Source organism: Oryzias latipes, chromosome 9 (assembly GCF_002234675.1).
Source record: "Oryzias latipes chromosome 9, ASM223467v1".
NCBI classification, from domain to species: domain Eukaryota; kingdom Metazoa; phylum Chordata; class Actinopteri; order Beloniformes; family Adrianichthyidae; genus Oryzias; species Oryzias latipes.
Genome location: NC_019867.2, coordinates 670,808 through 695,000, shown reverse-complemented (window position 1 = coordinate 695,000; position 24,193 = coordinate 670,808). Strand labels below are relative to the sequence as shown.

Here is a 24,193-nt window from a genome sequence, read left to right as displayed (position 1 = left end):
AAGCGTTTATTCTGACCGTGGGTGATTCCTGCTCTGGTTTAGGTCATGCATAGACGGTGTGGCTCCAGAGGAGGCTTTGGAGCACCAACAGGACCGGCCGCCCGCTCCACCTCAGCTAACCGTGTCTCTGAGCAGAGCAGCCAGACTCGTAGCTTCGTGTTTGCGGGCTGGGGAGAGTCCTTTGTTAGGGCGTGGCTCCGGAGGAGGCTTTGGACCGCTGCAAGTGCTGCTGGACTCCGTAGAACCGGGCCTCAGAGCAGAGGAGCGGCTCTGGGACGGTGTGTGAGCTGAGGGAGGCGCCTTTGAATGCAGAGATGCTGCTCGGTCCTGAGAAACCGTGGAAACAATCCTGTGAATTCATGTTTCCAGGCGTGTCCAGACGGAATAAAGGTGGATGTTATTCCCACATCCGGAAGTGCGTGTTGTTAGCACGTATTAGCCTAATCCTAAGGCTTCTTCCAGCTCCGTTCCACCAAGAAGAAATAATAAAATGATGACAGGCACTTCATAATAATCCTAACAATAATAAAATGACGCGTAGAAGATCATCTGGCTCTATGCTGCAGGTTTCTTTGTTTACTACAGAACTCAATATTTCTTCTTCTACGGCGGTTTCCAGTATTTTAGAGAGTTCTGCGCATGTCCAAATGATTTATTCTGACTGAAGGTGTGGCGGATGGAAACCTTTGTTCTAATCAATAAAGTTCTACACAGTTCAATTCTAATCCGATCTTTGATCCGATCAGAGATATTTTGCACAAAGAACTGCAGAGACTGTTAAGTAGTCCATGTCCGCCAGTGGAGGAGACTTGGTGTGAAATGTCACAGCAGTGCAAATCTCATGAATTGTGGCTCCAGACTTTTGCTTTCACAGCTCTATTCCCAAATGAAAGACTTGGGGTCACAGAATTCCGGCCGGGAACAAACTGCAATCATTAATCCGTTTAAAAATGGTTGGAACTTCCACGAGCTGAAAGGGACATCACTCTCATACGTCACTACCAAAACAAAGTCCCTGATTGGTCAACGTTCAACTGGTTTAACTTTCAATACACATTCCATGACTGTGCGTCTTTTTACGTAGAGCCCGGAAACGGTCTTAAAAATTTGTGTAGCAACTGACGGTGACGGTTTTGATCGCAGAAGCCCGAAAGGCGCATTTACGCATAGAATTTCCGTTGGAAAGCTTAAAGCTCAGCTGCGTCATGTGGGAGGCGGGACAGAATCAAGTCGAATCGAGCTGAAGTCAGAATCCCCTTCATGTCAACGACCCACAGTTCTGGATTTACTCATCTTTGCAGCTTTAGCTAGTGAAGCTCACAGAAAAACATCACTGCTTCTCATCTTGGATTTAAAAAATGTTTTATTTCCAGCATTCAAAACAAAAATAAAGTTATAGACAAACAGCAGAAATATACATTTATACACAGAAATATACAGTGAGGTCAATAAGTATTTGATCAGCCTGTGATTCAGCAAGTTCTCCCACTTAGAAAACATGGGGGGGTCTAAATGTTTCATCATAGCTGCATTTCCACAGTGAGAGACAGAATCTGAAGAAACATTCAGAAATCACGTTGTACGATTTTATTAAACAATTTATTTGTATATTACTGTGACAAATAAGTATTTGATCACTTGAGTTAAACAACTTTAATATTTGGTCCAGAAGCCTTTGTTAACAGTTCCAGAGGTCCAACGGTTCCTGTAGTTCTTCACTAGGTTTCTACACACTGCAGCAGGGATTTTGGCCCATTCCTCCATACAGATCTCCTCTAGATCAGTCAGGGTTCGGGTCTGTCGCTGAGCAACAGTTTCGGCTCCCTCCAAAGATTCTCTATTGGATTTAGGTCTGGAGACTGGCTAGGCCACTCCAGAACCTTGATCTGCTTCTTACGGAGCCCCTCCCTGGTTTTCTTGGCTGTGTGCTTCGGGTCATTGTCCTGCTGACAGACCCACCACGACCCGTCTACAACGCTCTGACTGAGGTCAGGAGGTTTTTGACCAATATCTCCCAATCCAGAGCCCCTTCATCCTCTCCTTAATACAGTGCAGTCGTCAGAAAAACAGCCCCAGAGCATGATGCTTCCACCCCCGTGCTTCACTGTAGGTATGGTGTTCTTGGGATGATGCTCCTCCTTCTTCCTCCTCCAAACACGCCGAATGGAGTTAAGACCAATAAGTTCTGTTTTGGTCTCATCTGACCACCAGACTTTCTCCCATGATCCTCTGGATCATCAAGCTGGTCATTGGCAAACTTCAGACGGGCCTGGACATGGGCTGACTTCAGCAGGGGAACCTTCTGTACGATACATGATCTTAAACCGTGACGTTTTAATGGATTACTTATAGTAGCCGTGGAAACGGTGGTCCCAGCTCTCTCCAGGTCATTGACCAGCTCCTCCCGTGTCGCCCTGGGCTGATGCTTCACCTTCCTTAGCATCATCGAGTAATTTGTACACACAAATATACATTTATTCCCAGAAATATATATTTGTATTCAGAAATATACATCTATACACAGAAAAATACATGTACTGTATACACAGAAATATTCATTTATACACAGAAATATATATCTATATGCGGGCTGACCAGCATGGGTTCTGGTCCGCTTGGCCTCATGCTGCTCTGATGGATTTTGGATTTGGCTGATGAGACACTTCCCTGACCAACCTTTGTCCCAACTGTCCTCTGAGTTTGGTCACGGGTTTATCTGAACAGGTTTGGTTCTGCTGTGTCTGTGGCTGTAATTGTCTGTGTTGTTCAGTGTCAGCCTGTTCTGGCACAGGGGAATTCTGGGAGATCATCAATCCAGAATCTTTGCGCTGTGCTGACGAGGAGACGAGCGCGTCCTCCTGAGGGGCGGGTTCAGCCGCGGGTCGCCGCCTCCATCCTCACAGACAGCAGGCCTCTGTTTCAGCTGTGGGATGCTGCTCACGCACCACCTCTGCTGCATCGTTAGGACGGGTTGGCCGCTCTGGGGACCCCTCCCCGCTTTACGCATGCACCATCCGCTCACGTGACCGCGCGCTGCTGAACCCAGCACTGCCGTCGGCCATCTTGGTCGACACCCTCCCAGAGCCTCCACTGCAGCGCTCAGGCAGTCCGATCGGAGCCAGCCGGCAGCGACTGTGATTTCAGGCAGCTTTGCATCTCGAGCCCCCGTCTGCACAAAGGGACAGCGGGGGCTGACGCAGAGGGAGGGAGGGAGGGAGGGCTGCCGTCTGCGACAGCGGCGCGTTGCACCCGTCTGCGTGCTGGAGGAGAGGAGGATGCAGCCTTAAAGACGAGGAAGCGGCTCCTTTCCCATCACCCGCCTCCGCCGCCGAGGCCGGCCTCATCTTTTGTTGTCATCCACCCCCCCAGAACAAAGGGGCTCCACCTATTTTTGTGGTTCTTCCTTCGTGTGTTTGTCCTCCGAACGCTGAGTCATCATGTCTGATCTGACGCCCCAGAGCGAGACCCCGACCCCCACCACAGACAAGATCACGCAGGCCGCCAGGGAGACCATCTATCTCTGCAACTTTCGCGTCTCCGTGGACGGAGAGTGGCTCTGCCTGCGGGAGCTCAACGACATCTCGCTCACGCCGGACCCAGAGCCGGCCCACGAAGGTACGAGCGGGCCGCTCGGGGGGGCGGGGAGCGGCTCCTCCAGGGTGTGGCGGAGTCGGACGTCTCCAACGGTTGGAGGGTCTGAACAAGTTGAAGCTCTGCTGGTTGGATCGGAGCTGGTTTCTGACCCGGTTCATCAGGTGAACGGGTTTCTGGCCGAAGGTCCGGTCCGATTTTCCCCAAACACGTTTATAACTTTAATGCAGGTCGACCTCAGAACCAGACCCAGAAATACTAGATTCTAAATGTCATCAAAAGAGCTTTTTATTGAATTTTACAGAAGTTTGTACTTTTGTGTTTCTGATGTCGTTTTCGAGGGTCCAAAAGCTGTGGAGCCTTACAGTCTTACAGCAGCAAAGCATGCTGGGAAATGTTTTGTCAACATGAGTCAGCTTCATCTTAAAGAATCGTTTCTCTTTTTTAAGATCCAAAACGTTAACCATTTGGAAACATTTAAAAAATCATCAAAACGCTTTTGCTGCTGTTGTCATGGCAACCATGGAAGATGCAGATGAATGAAAGTTCTGAACGGGGCTTCGTGTTCGTTGCCGTCATGTGGCAGATGGGCGTGTTCTTCCTGTGTGACGGTCTCATCACTGCCAGGTTCTGGTAGATCCCCGTCATGATGGCAGGAGAACGTGGTTCCTATAGCGGTACCGTAGCGTTCTTTCAGGCCTCTGCTGTTCGCTCTTTCAAACACAGTTAAAGACCCTCCCCCATGACAGCGTGTTTTGAACATGTTCCTGTGGCGTGTTGATGGACATTTACAGAAAAAATGAAGCTTACAGTTGCATTTCTGAGTTTCTCTTTATTCAAATCGCTGTGAATCAGGTGCAGTTGAAAAAATGTTGGTTAAGAAAGATCGTAGTTGTGACGTAGGGCGGGGCCACAAGCTCCGCCCCCTTCTGGTCATCCACCTGCAGACACATATATCCATGTTTGTTTTCCTGGTCTGGAACTGGATGGGGGTTTATGAATGTTTTTCTGGTCTTGGGCCTTCTTATTTAAATGATGTTTGAGCCCTCGGGGACCCTGAGCTCCTCTGACCTCTTAGGCTACGTTCACACTGCAGGGCTTAATGCTCAATTCCCATTTTTGCAAAAAATCTGATTTTTTTTTGTTCACTTTTCCAATTAAAGACCAGTCAGTGGAAGGGAAGTGAGGTCACCCATTGATTCATATTTGGAGTGACAGCTCCATTCAGGCCAAACTCCAGGGCTCTGATCGCATCCGGGCGGTTTCTGAAAACATTTCCAGCTAAATGGCCGAGCGTGGCGTTGAACCTTCCCCGCCATGACTTTTCCCCCTTTCCGATCGTGGTCAGAAGGACGGGGGACAGAAGGTGGATCCTCCTCCGGGTTCACTTCCCCGTTTGGACCCTCAGATTCTCCAGAACGGGTTAATAAAGAGTCCATCGCATTTATTCTGGGGGAAACCTTCTTTTATCACCGTTCTCCTTCGTCCTAACACACAACATGAATGTGCGCCCCCGCTGCCCCCCTCACTCCCTCCAGCGCTCTTCTCCTGTCTCTTACACACACACACACACACACACACACACACACACATCCCCATTCCACTACAGTGGGTCCAGATGACCCTGGCTCCAATGCCTTCTTAAAATGAGAAGATTGTAACTTTGCTGCTCCTTTGTGAAAATAAATGTATTAAAAAGAGCTCAGCTGTTGACAACACTGTTGTTGACATCCATGCTAACGTTAGCTATGTTCATAAACAACAGTGACGTCGTTCACCGTTGAGTTCTGCACATGCGGGTCACTTCTGGGTCATTCCACGGTCACACAGGAGATCATAAAAGTTCACATTTAATTGGAAATGTGAACGGCCTTGCAGAAAAATGGGATTCTTTCAAAAAATCTGAATTGAGCATTAAGCCCTGCAGTGTGATCGTAGCCCAAGTTGTTCCTAAGGTGAGAACAACTCCTAGATGTGCCAAGGACACGGCGGAAACTCAGAGGGGACGGAGCCTTCGCTGTTGCTGGCCCAGCTTGGGGAATGAACTCCCTATGCAGGTTAGGCGGGCCCGTTCACTGAATGATTTTAAATCCAAGTTAAAAACTCACCTTTTCTCCCTGGCTTTTAACTCAGTATGAGTTGATGTTTTTATTGGTTTTATTTAATTTTATTTAATGTATCGATTTTTATTGATTTTATTCTGTTTGTTTTAGTTTGTTGTTTTGTTTTTATTCTGCATTGTTAAGCACTTTGGTCAGCTTCTGCTGTTTTAAAAGCGCTTCATAAAGAAAGTTGACTTGACTTGTGGCGAGGCTTCGTTCCACCGTCAGGCTCTCACCTGTGGAACAGTCTGCCGGAGAACCTCAGAGACTGTAGAGGTTGTTAAGAAGAGGCTCAAGACCCACCTTTATAATTTAGCTTTTAGTTGATTTTAACTGCTAATTTATTCTATTAGTTTTAGTACAGGCTATTTTATGTATTTATTTTCATTTTATGCATCTTATTCTCAGTTTTATGTTTTTATACACATGTTATGTCTTTAATTTTAGCATCTCGTGATTTCAGCTCCAGTGTTTCTTGTGGGGATCTTTTCCTCCAGGGCTGCCGGCTCGGTCGGTGGTTGTTGCTGCAGTTGTTGCCCTTGCTGGGGCGGCTGGGGTCTAAGTTTGCAGCCTCACGGCTGTGAAGTGGACCCCAGTGTTGTCCCAGTCTGGGGGGGCGCTGTGACGTTGCTCCCATGACCAGGCTGGCTCCTGGTATGAAGAGATTCCCAAATACCGTTTCCCCACAGCAGAGCAGAGCCTTACTTGTTTGTTTGTTTACAGTTACATAGTCATTTTTCCTTTTACGTGGGGGCCATGGGTCACATGTTTTAATGGAGGGGAGTGGGGAGGGTAAAGGGTGGGTTGGGTTGTTGCTGTAATATTGTGTGTTATCTGTTTTTAATGTTAAAGCGCTTCGAGCTGCACAACTACATGAAAAGCACTATTTTATAAATAAAGTTTGATTGATTGAATGTCTGAAATTTGTGTGTAAAGATGTCAGACATTAGGGGTAGCAATGAGGTAGAGTGTTGACGTTGTGGACAGAAGGATGGATTTCATCTGTGCGTTTGGTTATTGTTTATGGAAAGAAGCTGTTTTTGAGTCTGGTGGTTTTGGTTCTGATGCCTCTGTAGCCCCTCCCAGAGGGCAGCAGGTCAGACAGGTCCTGTCCCTGATGATGTTCTGAGCGCTAGTGATGCAGCGTGCAGAGCAGATGTCCGTCAGGGTGGGGAGACGGCGTCCAATGATTTTCTCTGCATCATGCCGATGGTTTCCATGGTGACCTGGTCCAAATCATGGTCTCATAGTTGGAGAAAACTCCATTCAAAATCGTACATACTTTATCCAATCAGCATTAAAGAACGTCTGTCTCAGAGAGACGGCGACACGACCGCTCATGTTCTCACTGTTAGGATGTGGGCGTGGCTAACTCTGGTTGCCAGGGAGACGACGTCTTTTAACATACCAAAAGCATGACACGGCAGACAGGTGAGACGTGTGGTAGCTGTGGACCTCCGTCCACATGCATCCAGAGGCCTGCAGACCACACGGTCGGACCGGTTTGGGACTTCACCGATCAACGATCAGAAAAAACAGTTGATTCTCTGCATTTCAGCTGAACTTTCAGCTTCCCGTTCTCTGACCGGATGTTTCTCCAGATCCTAAGGATCCAGTCGCAATCGAGCGGCTCAACCTGATGAACATGGCCAAGCTGAGCATCAAAGGCCTGATCGAGTCCGCCCTGAACCTGGGACGCACGCTGGACTCGGATTACGCGCCGCTGCAGCAGTTCTTCGTGGTGATGGAGCACTGCCTGAAGCACGGGCTGAAGAGTAGGTCCTGTCCTCCTCCTTTGAAAGTCCTTCTGAACCTGTCAGAAGTTCTTCTGGGTTCTGCTTTTGACCGGCTGAAATAAAGCTGTCCATGCTGTGTGTGTCAGCTAAGAAGACCTTCCTGGGGCAGAACAAGTCCTTCTGGGGGGCGTTGGAGCTGGTTGAGAAGCTGACGCCTGAAGCAGGAGAGATCACGGCCAGCGTCAAGGACCTGCCAGGCCTCAGGTCAGTCTGTCCGAGCGTTCTCCGAGTGACGGGTGAGCTTTTCAGTGTTTTAAACGTTCCTGTTTGGCGTCAGAACCCCCCTGGGGCGCGGCCGTGCTTGGTTACGCCTGGCGCTGATGCAGAAGAAGCTCTCCGACTACATGAAAACCATCATCAACAGGAAGGACCTGCTCAGGTGTGTACCTGACGCCGCGCCCTCCCTCCGGTTCTGGACTCACGCTGGTCTCCCCCCCGCAGTGAATTCTACGAGCCGAACGCCCTGATGATGGAGGAGGAGGGCGCCGTCATCGCCGGCCTCCTGGTCGGGCTGAACGTCATCGATGCTAACCTGTGCATGAAGGGAGAAGATCTGGACTCGCAGGTGTGTCGCCCAGGAGAGGAGGGGCTGGCATCTGTCTGACTCCGCCCCCACATCCCATCGTCACAGGTTGAACTCTCCTCTCTGCAGGTCGGGGTGATTGACTTCTCCATGTACCTCAAGGATGGAGGACACAGTAGCAAGAGCGCAGAGGGGTAAGTTCCTACAAACTGGGGCGGGGTGGGGGGCGTGTCAGGGGGCGGGGCCAGTCCATCCAGGTCAGGTGTCCCAGAGAACTGGGCCAGAGTTCTGCACGGTGGCGTTTAACGTAAACGTAGAGCAGACAGGAAGTCCTGAATGGGCGGAGCCGCTCTGACCTGGAGCTGGAGCGCGGTGGCGGTTGGCTGACGATGTGGTTTGTGTTCGGACAGCGACGGTCAGATCACGGCCATCCTGGATCAGAAGAACTACGTGGAGGAGCTGAACAGACATTTAAGGTGAGTCAGCGGGGGGGGGGCTCCTCCCCCTGAGGTCCGTGACTCACCGGCTCCTGTGGTTTCAGCGCCTCCGTGAACAACCTGCAGGCCAAGGTGGACGCTCTGGAGAAGGCCAACACCAAGCTGACCGAAGAGGTGAGTCGGCGGCTTCCCTCTGCGAGAACAGGAAGTGTCAGGCGTGTCATCCTTCTGTGGCTGGTCTCCTCAGCTCGCGGTGGCGAACAACCGCATCATCACGCTACAAGAAGACGTGGAGAGAGTCAAAGAGGAGAGCTCCTTCCAGCTGGAGTCCAGGAAGGTGAGCCGGGCAGGACCTGCATCGGTGCTTCTCAAGGCGCCGTTGAACTCTCCGGTGTGAGGTTCTGGTTCTGGTTCTGGTTGTGCGTCTGAAAGCACGTCTTTGTGCTTCCAGTCAGCCAGAGGAGACCCGGCAGCCGACGGTTCTGCGCTGACCGAAACCCGCAAGCAGCTGAAGGAGGAAACTCTGCTCCGGCTGGTGAGTGCCGCTCCTGCCGGAGCCGCTGCTCCCTCTGCCCGCGAGGGGGGGGGGGTCTGATCAGGAGCTGGGGCCTCATTTATAAACGTTGCGTACGCACAAAAGAAGGCGTACGCCACTCTCTACGCAATAGTTGAGATTTATAAAAAGCAAACTTGACGGGAAAATGTGCGGTCCTCCACGCTCTGACCCAGGCGTACGCACAAAAACGGGTGAAATGAGAAACGGCGACACCGTCGGCAGATGGAAGAAACACGTGAAAGTGACAGTGTGTGCCAAATCGTGCTGGCATGTGCTGTGCTACACAATGTGGCACAGCTTAAAAACGTGCCTCTACCCCCTGGCGCTGATTGCTGTGTTGGCCCCGACCCTGAACCCCATCCCCACGCATTTGAGCCATTTGCTGCTGCTGTGCGCCAGCGTTTGGAAGTGATGCGTCGCTTATAAAGAAAAAGAGGTGTGGAAAATATTATTTATTTAAGAATTCCCTCATCGTGCAGTTTATTTCAGTCAGTCTTGATTTCGCCCAACTCCTTGGCCACCTCTCTGATTGAACTACTGACTTCCCTCTGCATTTCAAGGACTGCATCGGTGAGGACGCGCCCACTGCTGGAGGGTTGAGAGCCGCGTGCCGTGGAGACGCTGGGTCCAGACGGCTGCTCAGCTGCAGCATCGTAACCACTGGCCCCGCTGGAACACCCAGCAACTAAAATAAAATTGTTCTATATTAATAAACTGTAATTGTGTAGCCTGCATACATGTGACTTGACTGCATTCATTTTAATTATTTCTCTTACCTGTGTCACCCGGTGCGTCGGCGTCCCCTCCGTCTCAGTCACCGAGGTGACTGAGACGGAGGGGACGCCGATAGGGATTCCCCAATAGCCGCCAGTCTCTCATCAAGAGGGGTCAGCTCCGGTGTCCCCTTTCCCCCCCCCGTGGCAGACACACTCTGCCGATGCAGCGCTAGACGTTTTTTTGCCTCGACTTTGATGTCCGATCATTTCTTTCATTTCTTTTTTATTTCGGCCACGGTCCGAGGTTGTGAGGCTACAGCATTACGGCGTCTGCCACCGTTTGCCGCTCACGTGCCTTTTTGGCATTAGTAATGCCCACACTGTGCCCTCCAAACAACACTTTTCTCCTCTTTTCCACCTCGCCAACGATAACTTCTACTTCACATTGAGTGAAGTTACGTTTTTTTGATTTCCCCTCTGTGTGTGCCATGGTTTAGCAAGCCATGAATATTAATTTGTGGGCGTTTTCACGGACTATTTATGGGCAACTATGGGCGTGTCATGAAGCCGCAAAAGCTGCGCTGCATTTAGAATCGGTTGTGATTTATTAAGGGAAAGATGCGTAGGATGTGCGTGCGCACGGTTTATAAATCCCAATATTTCTGTGCGTACGCACGTCCTATGTTTCATCCGTACGCCACTTCTGACGCAAATCCTACGCAAAGTTTTATAAATGAGGCCCCTGATCTGCAGGACGTGGAGCGGGAGCTGGAGGTGCAGATCGGGATGAAGCAGGAGATGGAGATGTCCATGAAGATGCTGGAGAAGGACGTCTGTGAGAAGCAGGACGCTCTGATGGAGCTCCGGCAGCAGCTGGACGACCTCCGGACCATCAACCAGCAGCTCAGCCACAAGTCTCAGGTGGGTTTCAGACCAGCTGCAGAGGGGGAGCGTGGTTACCACGGTTACCGCCGGGGTTCCTGCCGTTGGCATCTCCTGCAGCAGCATCGTCTCCTGATCTTTGGTTTCCATGCCAACATGTGCTGCTCTGGTGGGGGCTGATGATGAAGGAGCTCCTCTCACTGCTCTCCTCTTCCTCAGAGTGCAGACAGCAGCTCCAAGCAGAAGGGGGAGGTCATCGCTCGCCTGGAGGACAAAATCAGCCAGATGTCGGGGACGGTGAAGCAGCTGGAGAGCAGGTGAGGAGGCTGCAGGTGTGCCGCTTTGACGTGACGCTTTCACAGCACAAACCTCTCACTTTTCTCTCTCTGCCCCCCCACCGTGTCCGTTCTCATCCTTTTGTTTCCTCGTTTGTTCGTCTTCACGCTCAGCGACAAACATTTGGTGAAGCAGGCCAGAAATCTGAGCACTTCAGCCGGGAAGCTCCTGCAGCTGAAGCCGTAGCTGCAGCTGCAGGAGTGGCTGCGCAGTCCTGCCCCCCCCCGGCTGAGATGCTTCCTCTGTGTCGGCTTCCTGCTGCTTCAGCCTTCGGGTTTTACTTCCACTTAATCCTCAAACGTTCTCATTTCTGCTTCTTTGGCTAACGGGGGGAGTTCAGGCCGTCTGCAGCGTGGGGGGGCTCTGGTGGAGAGACGGGAATGATGGGATGGATCTGAGCGTGTGAACCTTGCTGTAAACTGTGGTCCGGCTAATAAAGCGCTCCTGAAAAGAGTCTGCTTCGCCGTCCGTCCTTCCGCTTTTTCTTTGGTTCCACCATCAGTTTGCTTTAATGCGCTCACCCCCCCCCCCCCGACCCAGATGCAAGCACGCCGAGAGGGAGCGCGCCCTGGCGCTGGAGGCCAACCGCCTCTTCAAACGCGACTTTGGAGACAAGATCATGAGTCTGCAGGTGGAGGTGGAGCAGCTGAGGAGATGCAGGTGTGGCCCCGCCCCTCGTCACATGACTCACAGGTCTGAACACGGCTCTGCGCCCGTAGGAGGCGCCGTTTCAGTGCCGACAGGTAAACGGGAAATGAGGTTGGGCTTCCAGTTTCATGGAAGGTTTATCTTTTAATGATTGAGGTGTGGAAGGCCACACGCGTGTTCATGCTGACACATGTGCTTGGAGAAGCTCTGCTCCTTCAGGTTTTTCTGACGGTAGTCGCTGTTTTTTCCGAGGTGATCCACAAACTTCTCCTTCAGGTCTCATCTGGAGTCGGAGCTGAGAAAAGAGCGAAAGGCGGAGCCTCCCAGTCTGGGCGCTGCCGGCAAACAGGCCGACCCCTCCCTGCCGGAGAGGGCGGAGCCGGGACCCACAGGAGGTCAGCCGCCCGGCTGCGATGGCGAGGAGCAGACGAGGATGAGCTCCTCCTCCTCATCTTCAGAGGAGCCTCCAGGTAGCAGTGAGATGGAGCGCTCGTGGAGCGGCGAGCCGGGCAGGAGCGGCTCCAGCCGGTGAGTGGTCGTCTGCACGTCGGTTCGTTCTGCGGGAAGACCGCTGACGTTCTTCTCCTTCTGTGAAGGTCTTCGTCTCCTCGTCAGGACGAACAGGTGAGGAGTAACGGCGCCGCCCGCGCTGGCGTTGGCTCCTGAGCTGAGCGTCTGTGTCGTTGCAGGAGGAGAGCGGTCTGCAGACGGCTCCGCCCTCCATCTGCGCCATGTGTGAGGAGGTGCAGTCTCTGGACAGGACAAAGGTAGGTTGGCGGTTGAACAAAGCATCTTCCAGAACCGTGGATCGGCGGGCCTTGACGGCGTGAACTCTGTGCTCTCTTGCAGAAACGCTGTAAGAACTGCAGCGGCGTTTTCTGTCAGAGCTGCGTCTCCAACGAGCTGCCGCTGCCGTCCTCCATCCTCCCGGAGACGGTGTGCAGCGCCTGCTACGCCCAGCTGCTGCTGCAGTACGGCTCCTCGCCCACGTGAGCGCACGCCGGCGCGGCATCCGCAGGCCGCTGCTGCTTAGGCCTGGCATTGGAGGAAAACGGCGCTTTGTGGAACCGGAACCTCTTTACGGTCAGTTTCAGCCTGGATTCCCGCCTCCTGCTGGTCCTGATGATCCAGGAGCGTCTGGCGCCAGCGTCTGGCTGAAGCTAGACCCTCGTCTTCGGCGTTTGCTCTGGACGCCGGTGGAGGCCAAACGCTTCTGAAGGAACATCTGGAAATGAAGGCGACTGCTTCATCTGCACAAATCTAATCTGAGCTTTTAGTAACGGGGATTATTCTGGAGAATCTGCTGTATTCATGGTGGAAATGAAGAGTCTGTAGAGAAATAAATGTAGAAATATGGATCATTTATTCAAATCATTTCTAACCAGTGAGAGAAGCAGATGAGATCAATAAAACCAGAATGTTTGTTAAAATACAGAAGAGAGTTTCTAAGGAAGTGAAGATGATGATGGTGAAGATCTGGATCTGGGTTCTTCTGATGTTCTTCTGGATTCTGGTCCAGTTCTGGATGTCCTGAAACTCCAAAGAGGGTTGAAGACTCAAAGTTCAGTTTCTGGTCTGAAACCCACAGCGGCTTTTTTTCTCTGCTGCACGGATCAAAGCCGACGTTCTTCACAAGTTCTGTCTGCATGAACAGAACCATGAGATCCAAAGTTCCTACATTTAAGGTTCTGTTCCCCTCTTTCCTTTCTCTGCTGAAGAACACGCCCTCCTCCCACCAACAAGTCATCAGAACCAGTGGTTGTGATCCGGTCTGAAAGTTCTTCTCATGATTCTTATGGTTGATTTGCTTCGGTTGGAAGACCTTCTTGATAAAACCTCTGCTTATATCTGCGTTTCTATGAAGTGATATTTATGCCAATTCATTCCAAGAAAACAAAGTAACAAAAGAAAATATTACATTTTAGCGTTTTCAAACAAATGTTTTCATGCGTTGTGTCTCATCTCGCTTTTCTCCCTATCTTTGATTTTGCGTTCGAGGGTTCATCTTGGTGTCAAATCTGCCTTCCAACAGCTGCTGATTGGTCCAGATTCTGACCAATCAGGTGTCTCTGTCGCGCATTGACGGCCTTGGAGGCAGACAAAGTGTGTAGTAGTTTATTTAAGCTTTAAGTTTGTTTTTATTGAACATTTGCAGAATATAAAAGTATAACATAACAATCCAAGAATAAAATACAGTTCTAATGACAAGTCCTTTTATTTCGGCATGAAGTTTTTGTTTTTTAATTGAAAATTTGCAGAATATAATACATAAATATACTTATAAATATAACATTTATAAGTATACAATATAACTACTTTCTGCCAGAAACATTTTCTCATTAATTCTTGTGAATTCACTTAAAAATTATGGGAAACCTCCACAAATTCATCACCGACTATTTGCTGATTTTCAACTTTATTCCAAAAACGTAATATTTGGTTTTCATAGTTTTGAACACAAAGATTGTGATGCTGTTTTTTTATGTTTATATTCATGATTACATTTCATTTTCACAAAAGTACATTTGTTAATAAAACAGCTCAATTCTTTGTCCTGAAACTGGATCTGCAGCAAAATTCCAAACTAATTCCTGCTTCACCAAAAGTGATAAACATCTGAACATCTTTTGATTAGTGACAGAAGTTAACCCTCACATTTGATTTTCCCTCTGAATGTTTTGTTTTATTCGGTCATTCTTTATTACCGCTGTGTGTGTAACCCTTGTTCTATCTTAGATGACCCCCCCCCCCCCCTTCCATTGAGGTGTTCTTCCTACCATGACAAAGGTGGATAAAGGTGGAAAGATTTCATGTAATCCATGGACACCAGTGAAGATCACAAATCATTGAAGAGAAAAGGTTCAGAGCACTGTCTAGTGGGTCTAGATGACCCAACTCCCAATGTTACAGTGCCTAGGATAGCACAAGGGTTACAAGATACATGGTTTTTAGATTCTTGTTCTCAGTAGTTAAGAATTTCATAAGTTTAAATGTGATTTGTATTAGAAGTATGTTCTTGTACTGTTATAAATATTACATTTTTGAAATGTATTCTGCAAATGTTCACTAAAAAACAAGAGAAACGCTCTCTGTTGCGCCCCCTTGTGGTCACAACTATTATTTCAGTCTGTGAGCTCTTTGATTTGAGAAGCTGCACAAAATAAACTCTTAATAAAAATAATGAATCATTGACTTAGAGGACAAACTATTAAATATTCATCAAAGGAAAGATAAAAATGTCGTTTGGAGGAACCAGCGGGTGTTTAAAGACCCAGAATGTTTAAAAAAAAAACATTTGAACGCGACGAAGTGGTTTTATTTTATTAACTACTTTACCATTAAACTTGAATTTCCTTTTGTAGTTTTAATGAATCTTAATTTTTGAGCATTACCACGTTTACCGCCCGCTTCTTCTCCGCAGCAGAACTTCGTTTTCCGGTCAGTTTTCTTTAGAAATAAACCGATTAAAGTCCGGTTTTTGTGGTCCGTGTTTGTTCAGAGGACGGTGGGTTCTGGTTCCGTGTAGAAGATTCAGAAAAAACCGGACTGAGTCTGTAGATCAAAGGATGTTACTAAACAACAAAGTACAACACAGCACGACACAGCGGCTGGACCCGAGCGCGAGGCGTTTGTGCGCACGCGCAGTACAGAACAACAAACTTCTCCGTTTATCTCCTCCTGACACATGCGGGGCAGCAGACCGCAGTCAATAAATATTTTAGTTTTCTTTAATGAAATATCGATGTAACATACCGTAAATCACAAACTTCTCCTTTAAAATGTAGCATGCTAATGCTAACATTAGCGAGTTTCTTCTTCTTTAGGGCCTTCTCTGAAGTGAAATGTCCACTTTCGCCGCCTAGTGTCCTCCTTTGGAACTGCAGAGGGATTCAAATACAGACCTCAGCTTGGTGTGATTTCATTTTACTGTTAAGAGGACAGTCCGTACATGTCCTGCACATGTTCTTTGCATGTTCTGCATGTTGGAACATTTCTAACAGAGGTAAAATAATGGAGGGGACGATGGGATGTTTGTCTGTAGTTTTGTGCAGTTTGTCAGCATTGGTCCGAGTCGGGTGCAGAGTTCAGGAATAACTCGATGTACCGATGACCTGAAAGTGAGGAGGAACATCACGTTAACCTGACAGGAGGAGCTCAGGATCAGAAGAGCTTCTTGTCCGTACCCATGTTGGTGCGGTCCCTGGACATGGCCGCCACGGCGTCCCTGTGGCAGCTGAAGTAAACGTCGGCCTCGCCGCTCGTCCGACCGTCCGGCCTGCACTCAATCATGATCTTTGACACGACGTACGGAGAGAAGAACTGCAGGAGGGAATGAAAGCGTCACTTCCCCCGAGGATTTAAAGCAGCCCACACATCTACAACATTCAGTGCAGGTTTGAGGTTCGGATTTTAGCTCCTGATTTAGCGGGAAAACGCCAGGAAAAGCAGTTTTCTCCGGCTCCTGATGAGCCGTCCGCTGGTGTCCCACCTTGACGATGTCCTCCCCTGAAGCCTGGAAGGGCAGCCCTCTCATGTGGATGAAGTGGCTGTTGGCCTCCGAGCTCTGAGGAGAAACTGAAGCGGCTTGAAGTTAGGATTGAACAGCTGAAGGAGGAGCCCAGACGTCACCAAAATAAAAGCCTGGCGGCTTTGGAAGAGCGGCGCCCTCTCACCGGCTCTGTGCGGCGCAGACGCCGGCCTGCCGGCGGGTGGGGAGGCGCTCTGAGGGGGAAGTGAACTCCTCCTCTTCCAGGTGGAGCGGATCTCACTGCTTCTGCTGGGAAACACTTCCACGTATCTAAGCAGGACGGACAGAACACGGACCTTTCAGTTCATCAGAGGCGCTCGGGAGGATCCAAAGACCGAAGACAAATCTTCTCCCGGGGGAGTTTACAGCGGGAAATATCAACTTTGAGAAGAGGAGTTTAACGGAGGCGAAGGCCGGTCTGCGTTCAGACGTAAATCCTCGGGACCAGAACAGGTCCAGGTCCGGACGGCGGGGCCTCACCTGTGTCCCATCAGCTCTCTGTGTTTCTGCAAAGCTTTTCCCGCCACTTCCTGACTCGTAAACTGCACGAAGGCTTCGCCCGAGTTCCTTCCTCTGCCGTCCGTCACCATGGTGATCCCGTTCTCCACGACGTCCAGCCCTGAGAGGAGCACCATGAGAGCAGGCGGACAGATCTGCTGCGTCTGCGCTGCGATGTCCGCGTCCCGTGCAGGGACACGAACACATCGCCCCGTTCAAACAACCCTGATGAAGGAGAGGAACCTGAGAAGAAGAGGAGGATGTCGTCCTGGGTGCAGGAGAAGGGGAGTCCTCTGAGCATGACCACGCCGTCCTCGGCGGCGGGCGGGGCCACATGCTGCAGGATGGTCTCGGCGTCGCTGTTGGTCACCTCGGACACTGAGCACAGACGGCGTTCTCTGTAAAGCGGTTCTGGTTCTGGTCCGGAACTGCAGCAGACGGAGCGGGACGGACTGACCTTCCACGTACCGCGGACCCAGGTACTGCCGGTGCTTCTCCAGAGCTTTGCTCACGTCCTCCTCGTGCTCCATCTCGATGAAGGCCCGGCCCGACGGCCTCCCCAGCCGGTCCAAGGTCAGGTGGACGCCCCTCTCCCCGTCGCGGATCCTGCAGTCTGCAGCAGACGGGGGTCAGCCCCGTCCTCACCCATCCTCACCCGTCCCGCTCAGACTCACCTGAGAAGAAGTGCAGGAGTTCGTGGACCGTGCAGGACCAGGGCAGGCCTCTCACCTGCACGATGAACACCTCCCTGCTCTCCTGCTGGTCATAGGCCGGCAGCGGCGGGTACGCCTCCTGGTCCCCTCCCTGAAGGAGGAGGCCATGATCTGGATGAGTGACGCAGCAAATACATCCCTGAGGAGAACGCAAGCACGCGCGCGCGCGCACACACACACACAACACCCCCCCAGAGAGGACCGCAGTGGTGTCCTCTTATTTCTAAAGGGTCCGGAAGTGACGGCATCTTTTGATGTTTAGTTTCCAGACGATTATAAACACATTTTTATTCCGGAAAACATCAAAGCTCACCGCACCTCCCGTTACACGTTCATCCCGGGAACCGGAGGATTCGGTTTTCCGGGCTCACCTTGTTGGAGAAGAAGCGGGGCTGCCAGCGCGTCCCGGCGGGCAGAAGCGGGCGCAGCGCCCGCAGACACACGGCCCGGGACGCCAGGGTTCGGACCGGCGGCACGCCGCCGCCGCTTCTGAAACACGCTGGGAGCCGTTTTGCCCCCGCGAGGCTGCGCTGTAGCAGCAACAACGATTTACCGGACATCATTACCGGACACGGAACCGGAGGGTCGCAACAGCCGGCCGCGTTTCCTATGAGAGCGGCTTCACGCACTCACGTGGGCCCGTGACAGTCAAGGACGGGGCACGACAGTTTCACGGTCACGTTACTTCTTGTTCTATTTCCGGTTTTCACATTAAAAGCACACAGCGCTGTTAGAACATGATTATTGTTTACAAACAGTTTTGTTGTTGATTCTTTTAGTTTGTTGACTTTCTGAAGAAAAGAAACCCTTTGATTGAATTAAAAATAGACAAATACAAAATATTTAATAATAGACCTTTTTCGCAAAAACCGGAAGTACGTCATCAACGTGTAAACATAGTTCCGGTTTGTGCTTCGCTGGCAGAGGAATGGCAGAGCCTAGAGTGTTTTCGAAGAGCCTGAGTTGTGTTCCGAAGTTCACCAGCGACGATGTGGTGAAGAGTGTGAAGATGCATTCGTCCACTAAAGGAAATAAATTGGACAAGGGATATAAATTCGTCCACGAAGAGTTTATCCACCATTACCAAGGTAAGCTTCAGCTAGCTTAGCCATAGCCGCATCACAGTAACTCTGTGTGTTTACGTCAACTGTAAATCCTGGTGTTATTTGTAATATAAGGTATAACACATCGCAGTGAATATGTTGTGTGTATGTTTAAGTGAAAAGGCATGAGATTAACATAACACCCAAAAATTTGGTGAAGCTGTAAATAAGAAATGTTAAGTTGCCCGTATGCGTGTTCATTTATTTTGCTGCGGTTGCGGCACTTTCTTCACTTATTTTTCTGAAACTAGGGTGACCATACGTCCTCTTTTCCTGGACATGTCCTCTTTTTTGATACTTATATAATAAAATAACATTGAACATAGATGAAATGTAATCATATTTGCTTTATGTACGCAGCTCTGAACACCAATTACTCACAAACTCACTTCACTCCTCTTTTTTACAAACTCAAATCTGGTCACCCTACTGAAAGTTATAGTTTCATGTTACATTGATGTAGCAACATAAGTATGTCTTAACTGTAACCTATTTAATTTATTGTTTCCAGATATCACTGGATGGATGCAGAAAGTTTTTTTTTCTAATCTTATGACTAACCAAATTATGGTTACAGCAGATATAATGAATTAAATCTAAATGTAGTTATGCACTTATGTCTAACTTTTGTGTGTTGTGTTTCTCTTGTGTAGGACCACAGCCAGATCCATATATGATGGCATCTGGAAGCAGATTATGCCAGGTGCAGCCCCCTGAGATGAAAAGAAAGAGAACTTGGATATATATTATGGCAAATGCATGAATGCATACCTTAAATTACACTTATCTTGTCTTTAACAATCAGTTCAGCCTTCTGTCTTACTGTTGATCTGTAATGTTATTTTTTATTGTAAATGTTTGATGTTATTTGAGTTGTGATTAATCAGTTGTTGTTACGCATACCTAAAAATTAAATGAGGCACAATTTTGACCAGAATTGTTTTATTTGTTCATCTAATTTTTTTGTGTAGTCAAAGTCTCATTTCAACAGAAAAATATTACGAATATAACAATTATATTTATTAGATTTTAAGAATATGTGGAAACACTAAATTTTTCCATACTATTTGCACATTATACATTATTTACATACCAAACATTAATTCACTCTTCAAAACAAAAGTCCATGATCATTTGCCAAAACACGGCAGTTAAGCCAGATCTGATTCACACTGCCCATCAGTGTGAGCGGCACGGGAGAGTCCCTGATGTGAAAGGACTTTATCCTGCTGATCACTCTTTCCACTATAATTCTGAGGCGGGTGATGGCTGCGTTTGTTCTGTTTCCTCCTTGCTGATGGAGCTGAAAGCTTAAAAGGTGGAATCATGATCTTAGATCCAATGTCAGTAAGCAGGTCTTGAACGAGGAACTCTTTGTCCGCCATGACATCGTCTCCTGGCTCCAGCAAAGGAACTTGGCTTCTAAGTCATGGATGTAATCAAAGCCTCATCCAGAGCACCTGGAAAGAAATTAAAAACCAGTCTTAATATATTTATGCTACCTTTCAACACAACACAGTAATCATGTTTTGAAAAGTATGTCAAGTATTTAATTACAAATACATTTCATTTCAAAGTCAAAGTCAGCTTTATTGTCAAGTATGCTGCATCCATCAGACATACAGCACAGATGAAATTGCTTTCCTCTCACCCCACAGTGCAAGCAGCATATAAAATAATAAATAAACGACTTAAAAATAGATATAAAGACAGTAATAGTAGGAAGAATAACAGTAGTCTAAACAGTGCTAAAGAACAGTGGCATGGTTAAAGTGGCAGTGGCATTTATTTTTGTTAATGACAAAATGCTCAAAATTAGTTAAATACATGTAATTAAAATAGGTGAGAGCATGAACAGCTTTTATTATAAACATTCATTTGTTCAGGTAGAAATGCATTTATCCAATAACGGTACACATAGTTGACTAGCGTTAACTAAACACATTATGAAAAACCTTACCTGCAGGTGGGTGTGTCCCGTAGTCCTGATCCATTTACTGCCTTAGCTTAGCCACCGTGTCGCCATCTTCACAGCATAGCTGCATAGCCTGACGTTTCTGTCATATACTGACTCAATTCTCAAAGGAGCAGTAAAGTTTTTCCAAGGGAAAATACTCGGGGCAACACCACTCTTCAGGCGACGAACGGCGCAGCCGCACCACAATCCGGAGCGAAGTGCCGGCAGCAGAGGGTGCTACCTGTGTTTACATTAAAACTATGCCCTTCATCTCTTCGGATCGCCTATATCCATTTTGGTTTCAGGTTTGGATCCAGAAGAAAATAATGAAATGAAAGGTAGGACTGTTTTTGGTTGGAAGACGAACAGCCTGGAACACAACAGAAACTGCAACTCTTCGACTCTGCCATTCTTCATATCTGCTGCTACGCTAACAGGAAGTTGTTTTACACGTCATTGACGTATTTCCGGTCGAAAAATGCGGAAGTGTGAAAAAGGTCTATTATTATTCTTCTTTCTCTTTCGGCTTTTCCCATCAGGGGTCGCCACAGCGAATCATCCTTTTCCACCTCACTCTATCATGGACATCTTCTACCCTAACGTTAGCCAACTTCATGTCCTCTGTTAAGACATCCATGTATCTCCTCTTTGGCCGTCCTCTTGCCCTCCTGCCAGGCAGCTCCATCTCCAACATCCTTCTACCAATATATCCACTATCCCTCCTCTGAACATGTCCAAACCATCTCAGTCTGGCTTCTCTGACTTTGTCGCTAACACAGGCAACATGAGCCGTCCCTCTGATGTACTCGTTCCTTATCCTGTCTAACCTGGTCACTCCTAAGGAGAACCTCAACATCTTCATCTCTGCTACCTCCATCTCAGCCTCTTGTCTCTGTCTCACTGCTACCGTCTCTAACCCATAGAGCAGAGCTGGTCTCACCACTGTCTTGTACACCTTTCCTTTGAGTCTTGCTGGCACTCTTCTGTCACACAACACTCCTGACACTTTCCTCCACCCGCTCCAACCTGCCTGCACTCGCCTCTTCACCTCTTTTCCACACTCCCCATCACACTGAACTGTTGACCCCAAGTACTTAAACTCCTGCACCTTCTTCACCTCAGCTCCCTGTAACCTAACGCTTCTACCTTGATCCCTCTCGTTCAGACACATGTATTCTGTCTTACTACGACTGACAGACATTTAATAATTATTATTATTAATCTAATTATTAAATATTATTCAAATTTCGAAAGCAGAAATAAATTCGGTCCTTGTTTGAAAAGTTCAGTTGTGTTTAATTAATTAAAAAAAATGTTTTTAATCTTAAAAGATGTTCTTGAATTAAACCCTAATTTTAGGGGGGGGGGGAGCATTTTGAGAAAAAACGCTATAACATTTGCGGGATTTATGGTCTGAGTCCTTACTCCTGGGGGGTATTCCAGAAAGCAGGTTCTGCTAGCTCCCACGGTAAGTTTGAGGCTAAGGAAGTTGATAACCTCAGCTTTTGGTTCCAGAAATGGAGGTATGTTTCAGGGTAGGTCAAGTTGCCATAGCAACTCATGCTCTGAACATAACCTGGTCCGGAGCAGGTTTAGTTGAAGGATAGTTTGTTTTCAGAGAGGTGAAGCAGCATGGCGTGTCCATTTGAAGATGATTTAGTGGATGAAAAAGCTCAGATAATACTTTTTCCACCGTGAGAGGCTGATAAGACCACACATGGATGTTGGAAAGAAAAACTTTTTACTTTGATCTAACTTCATTATTTGTTTCAGTTAAGATAAATCATTTTTTGTTAAGTCAGTTTAAAAATAACACGTAGTTTTCAGATAGTTATTTTACTTTCATTCAAATTAATTCAATGAAGTAGGTGTAACTTTGGTGCTGCTGTTAGATCGGCACCGCAAGGGATTGTGGGATACCATTCCCTTTGCCTGTTTGGACGGATTTGGGTTTAAGTGTGGGTTTTTGACCAAATGTGTCTAGTTGTTTAGCTGTTTTACTGTGTTTTGTTGAGTTATTTCATCATGTTATGTTTAATTCTTTCTGCACCATGAGTGAGAGGGAGGAAGAGGAGGATGAGGGATGAAGATATTTAGCACCACTACTTTATTGTTATAAAAATGAGAATATCTCCAGGCTCAAACTTAGACATTAGATAGTTCAAGAATTACAATAAATTAAGATGGAAAAACTTAAATTGAATTGGAGTAATATGACATTTAGTTAGATAAATATGTACATTTGAATTATATAACAAATATTGAGTTGGATAGACGTAAGAAGTTAGGTTGAATAAATTGAACTCGATTATTTGTTACCAATTGAATGAATTTAAGTTGGATAAGTTACATATATATATGCCTCACAATGAAAATAGAAATGAAATAGAAACTCGTGCGTTTACTTTGTCCGTTCCTTTTCTCCAAGCACATTTTTATTCCGGAAAACATCAAAGCTCACCGCACCTCCCGTTACACGTTCATCCCGGGAACCGGAGGATTCGGTTTTCCGGGCTCACCTTGTTGGAGAAGAAGCGGGGCTGCCAGCGCGTCCCGGCGGGCAGAAGCGGGCGCAGCGCCCGCAGACACACGGCCCGGGACGCCAGGGTTCGGACCGGCGGCACGCCGCCGCCGCTTCTGAAACACGCTGGGAGCCGTTTTGCCCCCGCGAGGCTGCGCTGTAGCAGCAACAACGATTTACCGGAAACTCTTTCTTTTGCTGATGATGCAGCCGTGTCACTTTTTTGATGGTCGTATAATCTTCATACGCCGTCATTAAAATCTCAGACTCCGTCTCACTGAAGTATAGCGCTCTCTTTTTTTCTCCACGCGTTTCCATGGTGACTCCAGAAATCTGCGATCCATTGAGAATGTCTTTATGTACCTGCTGTGCACGTGCATTAACCCAGGGTTACCAAGTGGAGCGTAATTACGTTAACTCATATCCGGTCTTTTGAAACCGACATACCCAGAGTAAGCAAGTTCAGGCGGACTTCAGCCAGAGTTCAGGGTTAAAGTCAGGGGAGTTTAAACGGGCCTTCTGGAATACCCCCCTGAACCCGTTTATCTTCTAAACCTTAATGCATTCCTAGTCTTGGGGATGCTGGAGCCTATCCCGTTAAGGGTGAAGGGGAGGTTTCTGTACAGTTCCCAGGTTCATCCCGGGACCGCACACAGACATGCATGAAGCCTGTTTTTGGACTGTGGGGGGAAGCCGGAGTAACCAGCGGAACATGCAAACAGAGAACCAGGCTGGGATTTGAACCTGGAGCTTTTAGCATGCTAGACACTACCCCACCATACCTCCTCTGCTCATGTTCCATATAAGTATTCGAAGAGGAACCAACTTTAATACCACCATCCTTTTCTTAGTAGAGGACGCCCCCCCCCCACACACACACACACCCGTCTGGGGCCTGTTTCAGAAAGGAGGTTCAACCAACTCTGAGGTTAAACTTGAACTCTGAGTTGGTCAATCGGGAGATTAACAACTCTGAGTTTTCTGTTTCAGAGAAGCTGATCGGAGTTAGGTCAATCAATTCTGAGTGGACTGATTCGGAGGTGAGCGTGCGCACCGCGACTATAAGAAGCCATTATCAATGGAGCGCAGATATTACGAGTCACCATGGCAACCGTGAAAAAAAGAGGTCTGCGTATTTTTCGCCAGCTGAACTTGACGTGCTGCTGCAGAGTTACAGTGAATATGAGCACATATTCCAGAAGAAAAGCAACACCGCTGCATCTGCAAAACAGAGACAGTTAGTGTGGAAAACATAGCTGCTCAAGTTAATGCGCAAGTTTGCATTT

General features: G+C 48.2%; 2 protein-coding genes across 3 annotated transcripts in view; one reads left to right on the top strand and one right to left on the bottom strand.

The window, feature by feature from the left end:
• The window catches only part of rufy3 (RUN and FYVE domain containing 3), a 14,668-nt gene extending 1,234 nt beyond the window's left edge, over positions 1 to 13,434 (top strand). Inside the window, exons 1-17 of one of the 2 annotated variants that reach the window (XM_023958127.1) lie at positions 2,892 to 3,615; positions 7,295 to 7,468; positions 7,576 to 7,693; positions 7,767 to 7,868; positions 7,931 to 8,054; positions 8,142 to 8,206; positions 8,423 to 8,488; positions 8,554 to 8,623; positions 8,697 to 8,786; positions 8,901 to 8,984; positions 10,475 to 10,642; positions 10,823 to 10,920; positions 11,480 to 11,599; positions 11,864 to 12,115; positions 12,184 to 12,211; positions 12,277 to 12,354; positions 12,437 to 13,434. In XM_023958127.1, coding sequence (XP_023813895.1) covers positions 3,438 to 3,615; positions 7,295 to 7,468; positions 7,576 to 7,693; positions 7,767 to 7,868; positions 7,931 to 8,054; positions 8,142 to 8,206; positions 8,423 to 8,488; positions 8,554 to 8,623; positions 8,697 to 8,786; positions 8,901 to 8,984; positions 10,475 to 10,642; positions 10,823 to 10,920; positions 11,480 to 11,599; positions 11,864 to 12,115; positions 12,184 to 12,211; positions 12,277 to 12,354; positions 12,437 to 12,580 — 1,959 coding nt within the window. In that variant the 5' untranslated portion in view covers positions 2,892 to 3,437 and the 3' untranslated portion in view covers positions 12,581 to 13,434. Of the gene's footprint in view, positions 1 to 2,891; positions 3,616 to 7,294; positions 7,469 to 7,575; positions 7,694 to 7,766; positions 7,869 to 7,930; positions 8,055 to 8,141; positions 8,207 to 8,422; positions 8,489 to 8,553; positions 8,624 to 8,696; positions 8,787 to 8,900; positions 8,985 to 10,474; positions 10,643 to 10,822; positions 10,921 to 11,479; positions 11,600 to 11,863; positions 12,116 to 12,183; positions 12,212 to 12,276; positions 12,355 to 12,436 lie in introns of those variants that run through there. The other variant, XM_023958126.1, reaches the window with a different exon arrangement.
• Positions 13,435 to 15,293: 1,859 nt separating this feature from the next.
• Positions 15,294 to 18,006, bottom strand: LOC101160053 (heterogeneous nuclear ribonucleoprotein H2). Its single transcript, XM_023958117.1, has 9 exons — positions 17,698 to 18,006; positions 17,288 to 17,417; positions 17,071 to 17,226; positions 16,857 to 16,991; positions 16,596 to 16,734; positions 16,261 to 16,385; positions 16,077 to 16,162; positions 15,772 to 15,907; positions 15,294 to 15,699 (listed from the first exon to the last, which is right to left on the bottom strand). The coding sequence occupies exons 1-9, from the start codon at positions 17,887 to 17,889 to the stop codon at positions 15,644 to 15,646; spliced, it is 1,155 nt and encodes a 384-aa protein (XP_023813885.1). The 5' UTR covers positions 17,890 to 18,006; the 3' UTR covers positions 15,294 to 15,643.
• Between the last annotated feature and the right edge of the window lie 6,187 nt (positions 18,007 to 24,193).

Bases quoted from the DNA above. Each gene is read 5' to 3' on its own strand.
- LOC101160053 (XM_023958117.1), bottom strand. From the start codon at position 17,889: ATGATGTCCGGTAAATCGTTGTTGCTGCTACAGCGCAGCCTCGCGGGG. The intron at 16,992-17,070 runs GTCAGTCCGTCC...GTCTGTGCTCAG, and splicing joins GGGTCCGCGGTACGTGGAAG to TGTCCGAGGTGACCAACAGC. The intron at 15,700-15,771 runs GTACGGACAAGA...CCTCACTTTCAG, and splicing joins CAGGGACCGCACCAACATGG to GTCATCGGTACATCGAGTTA.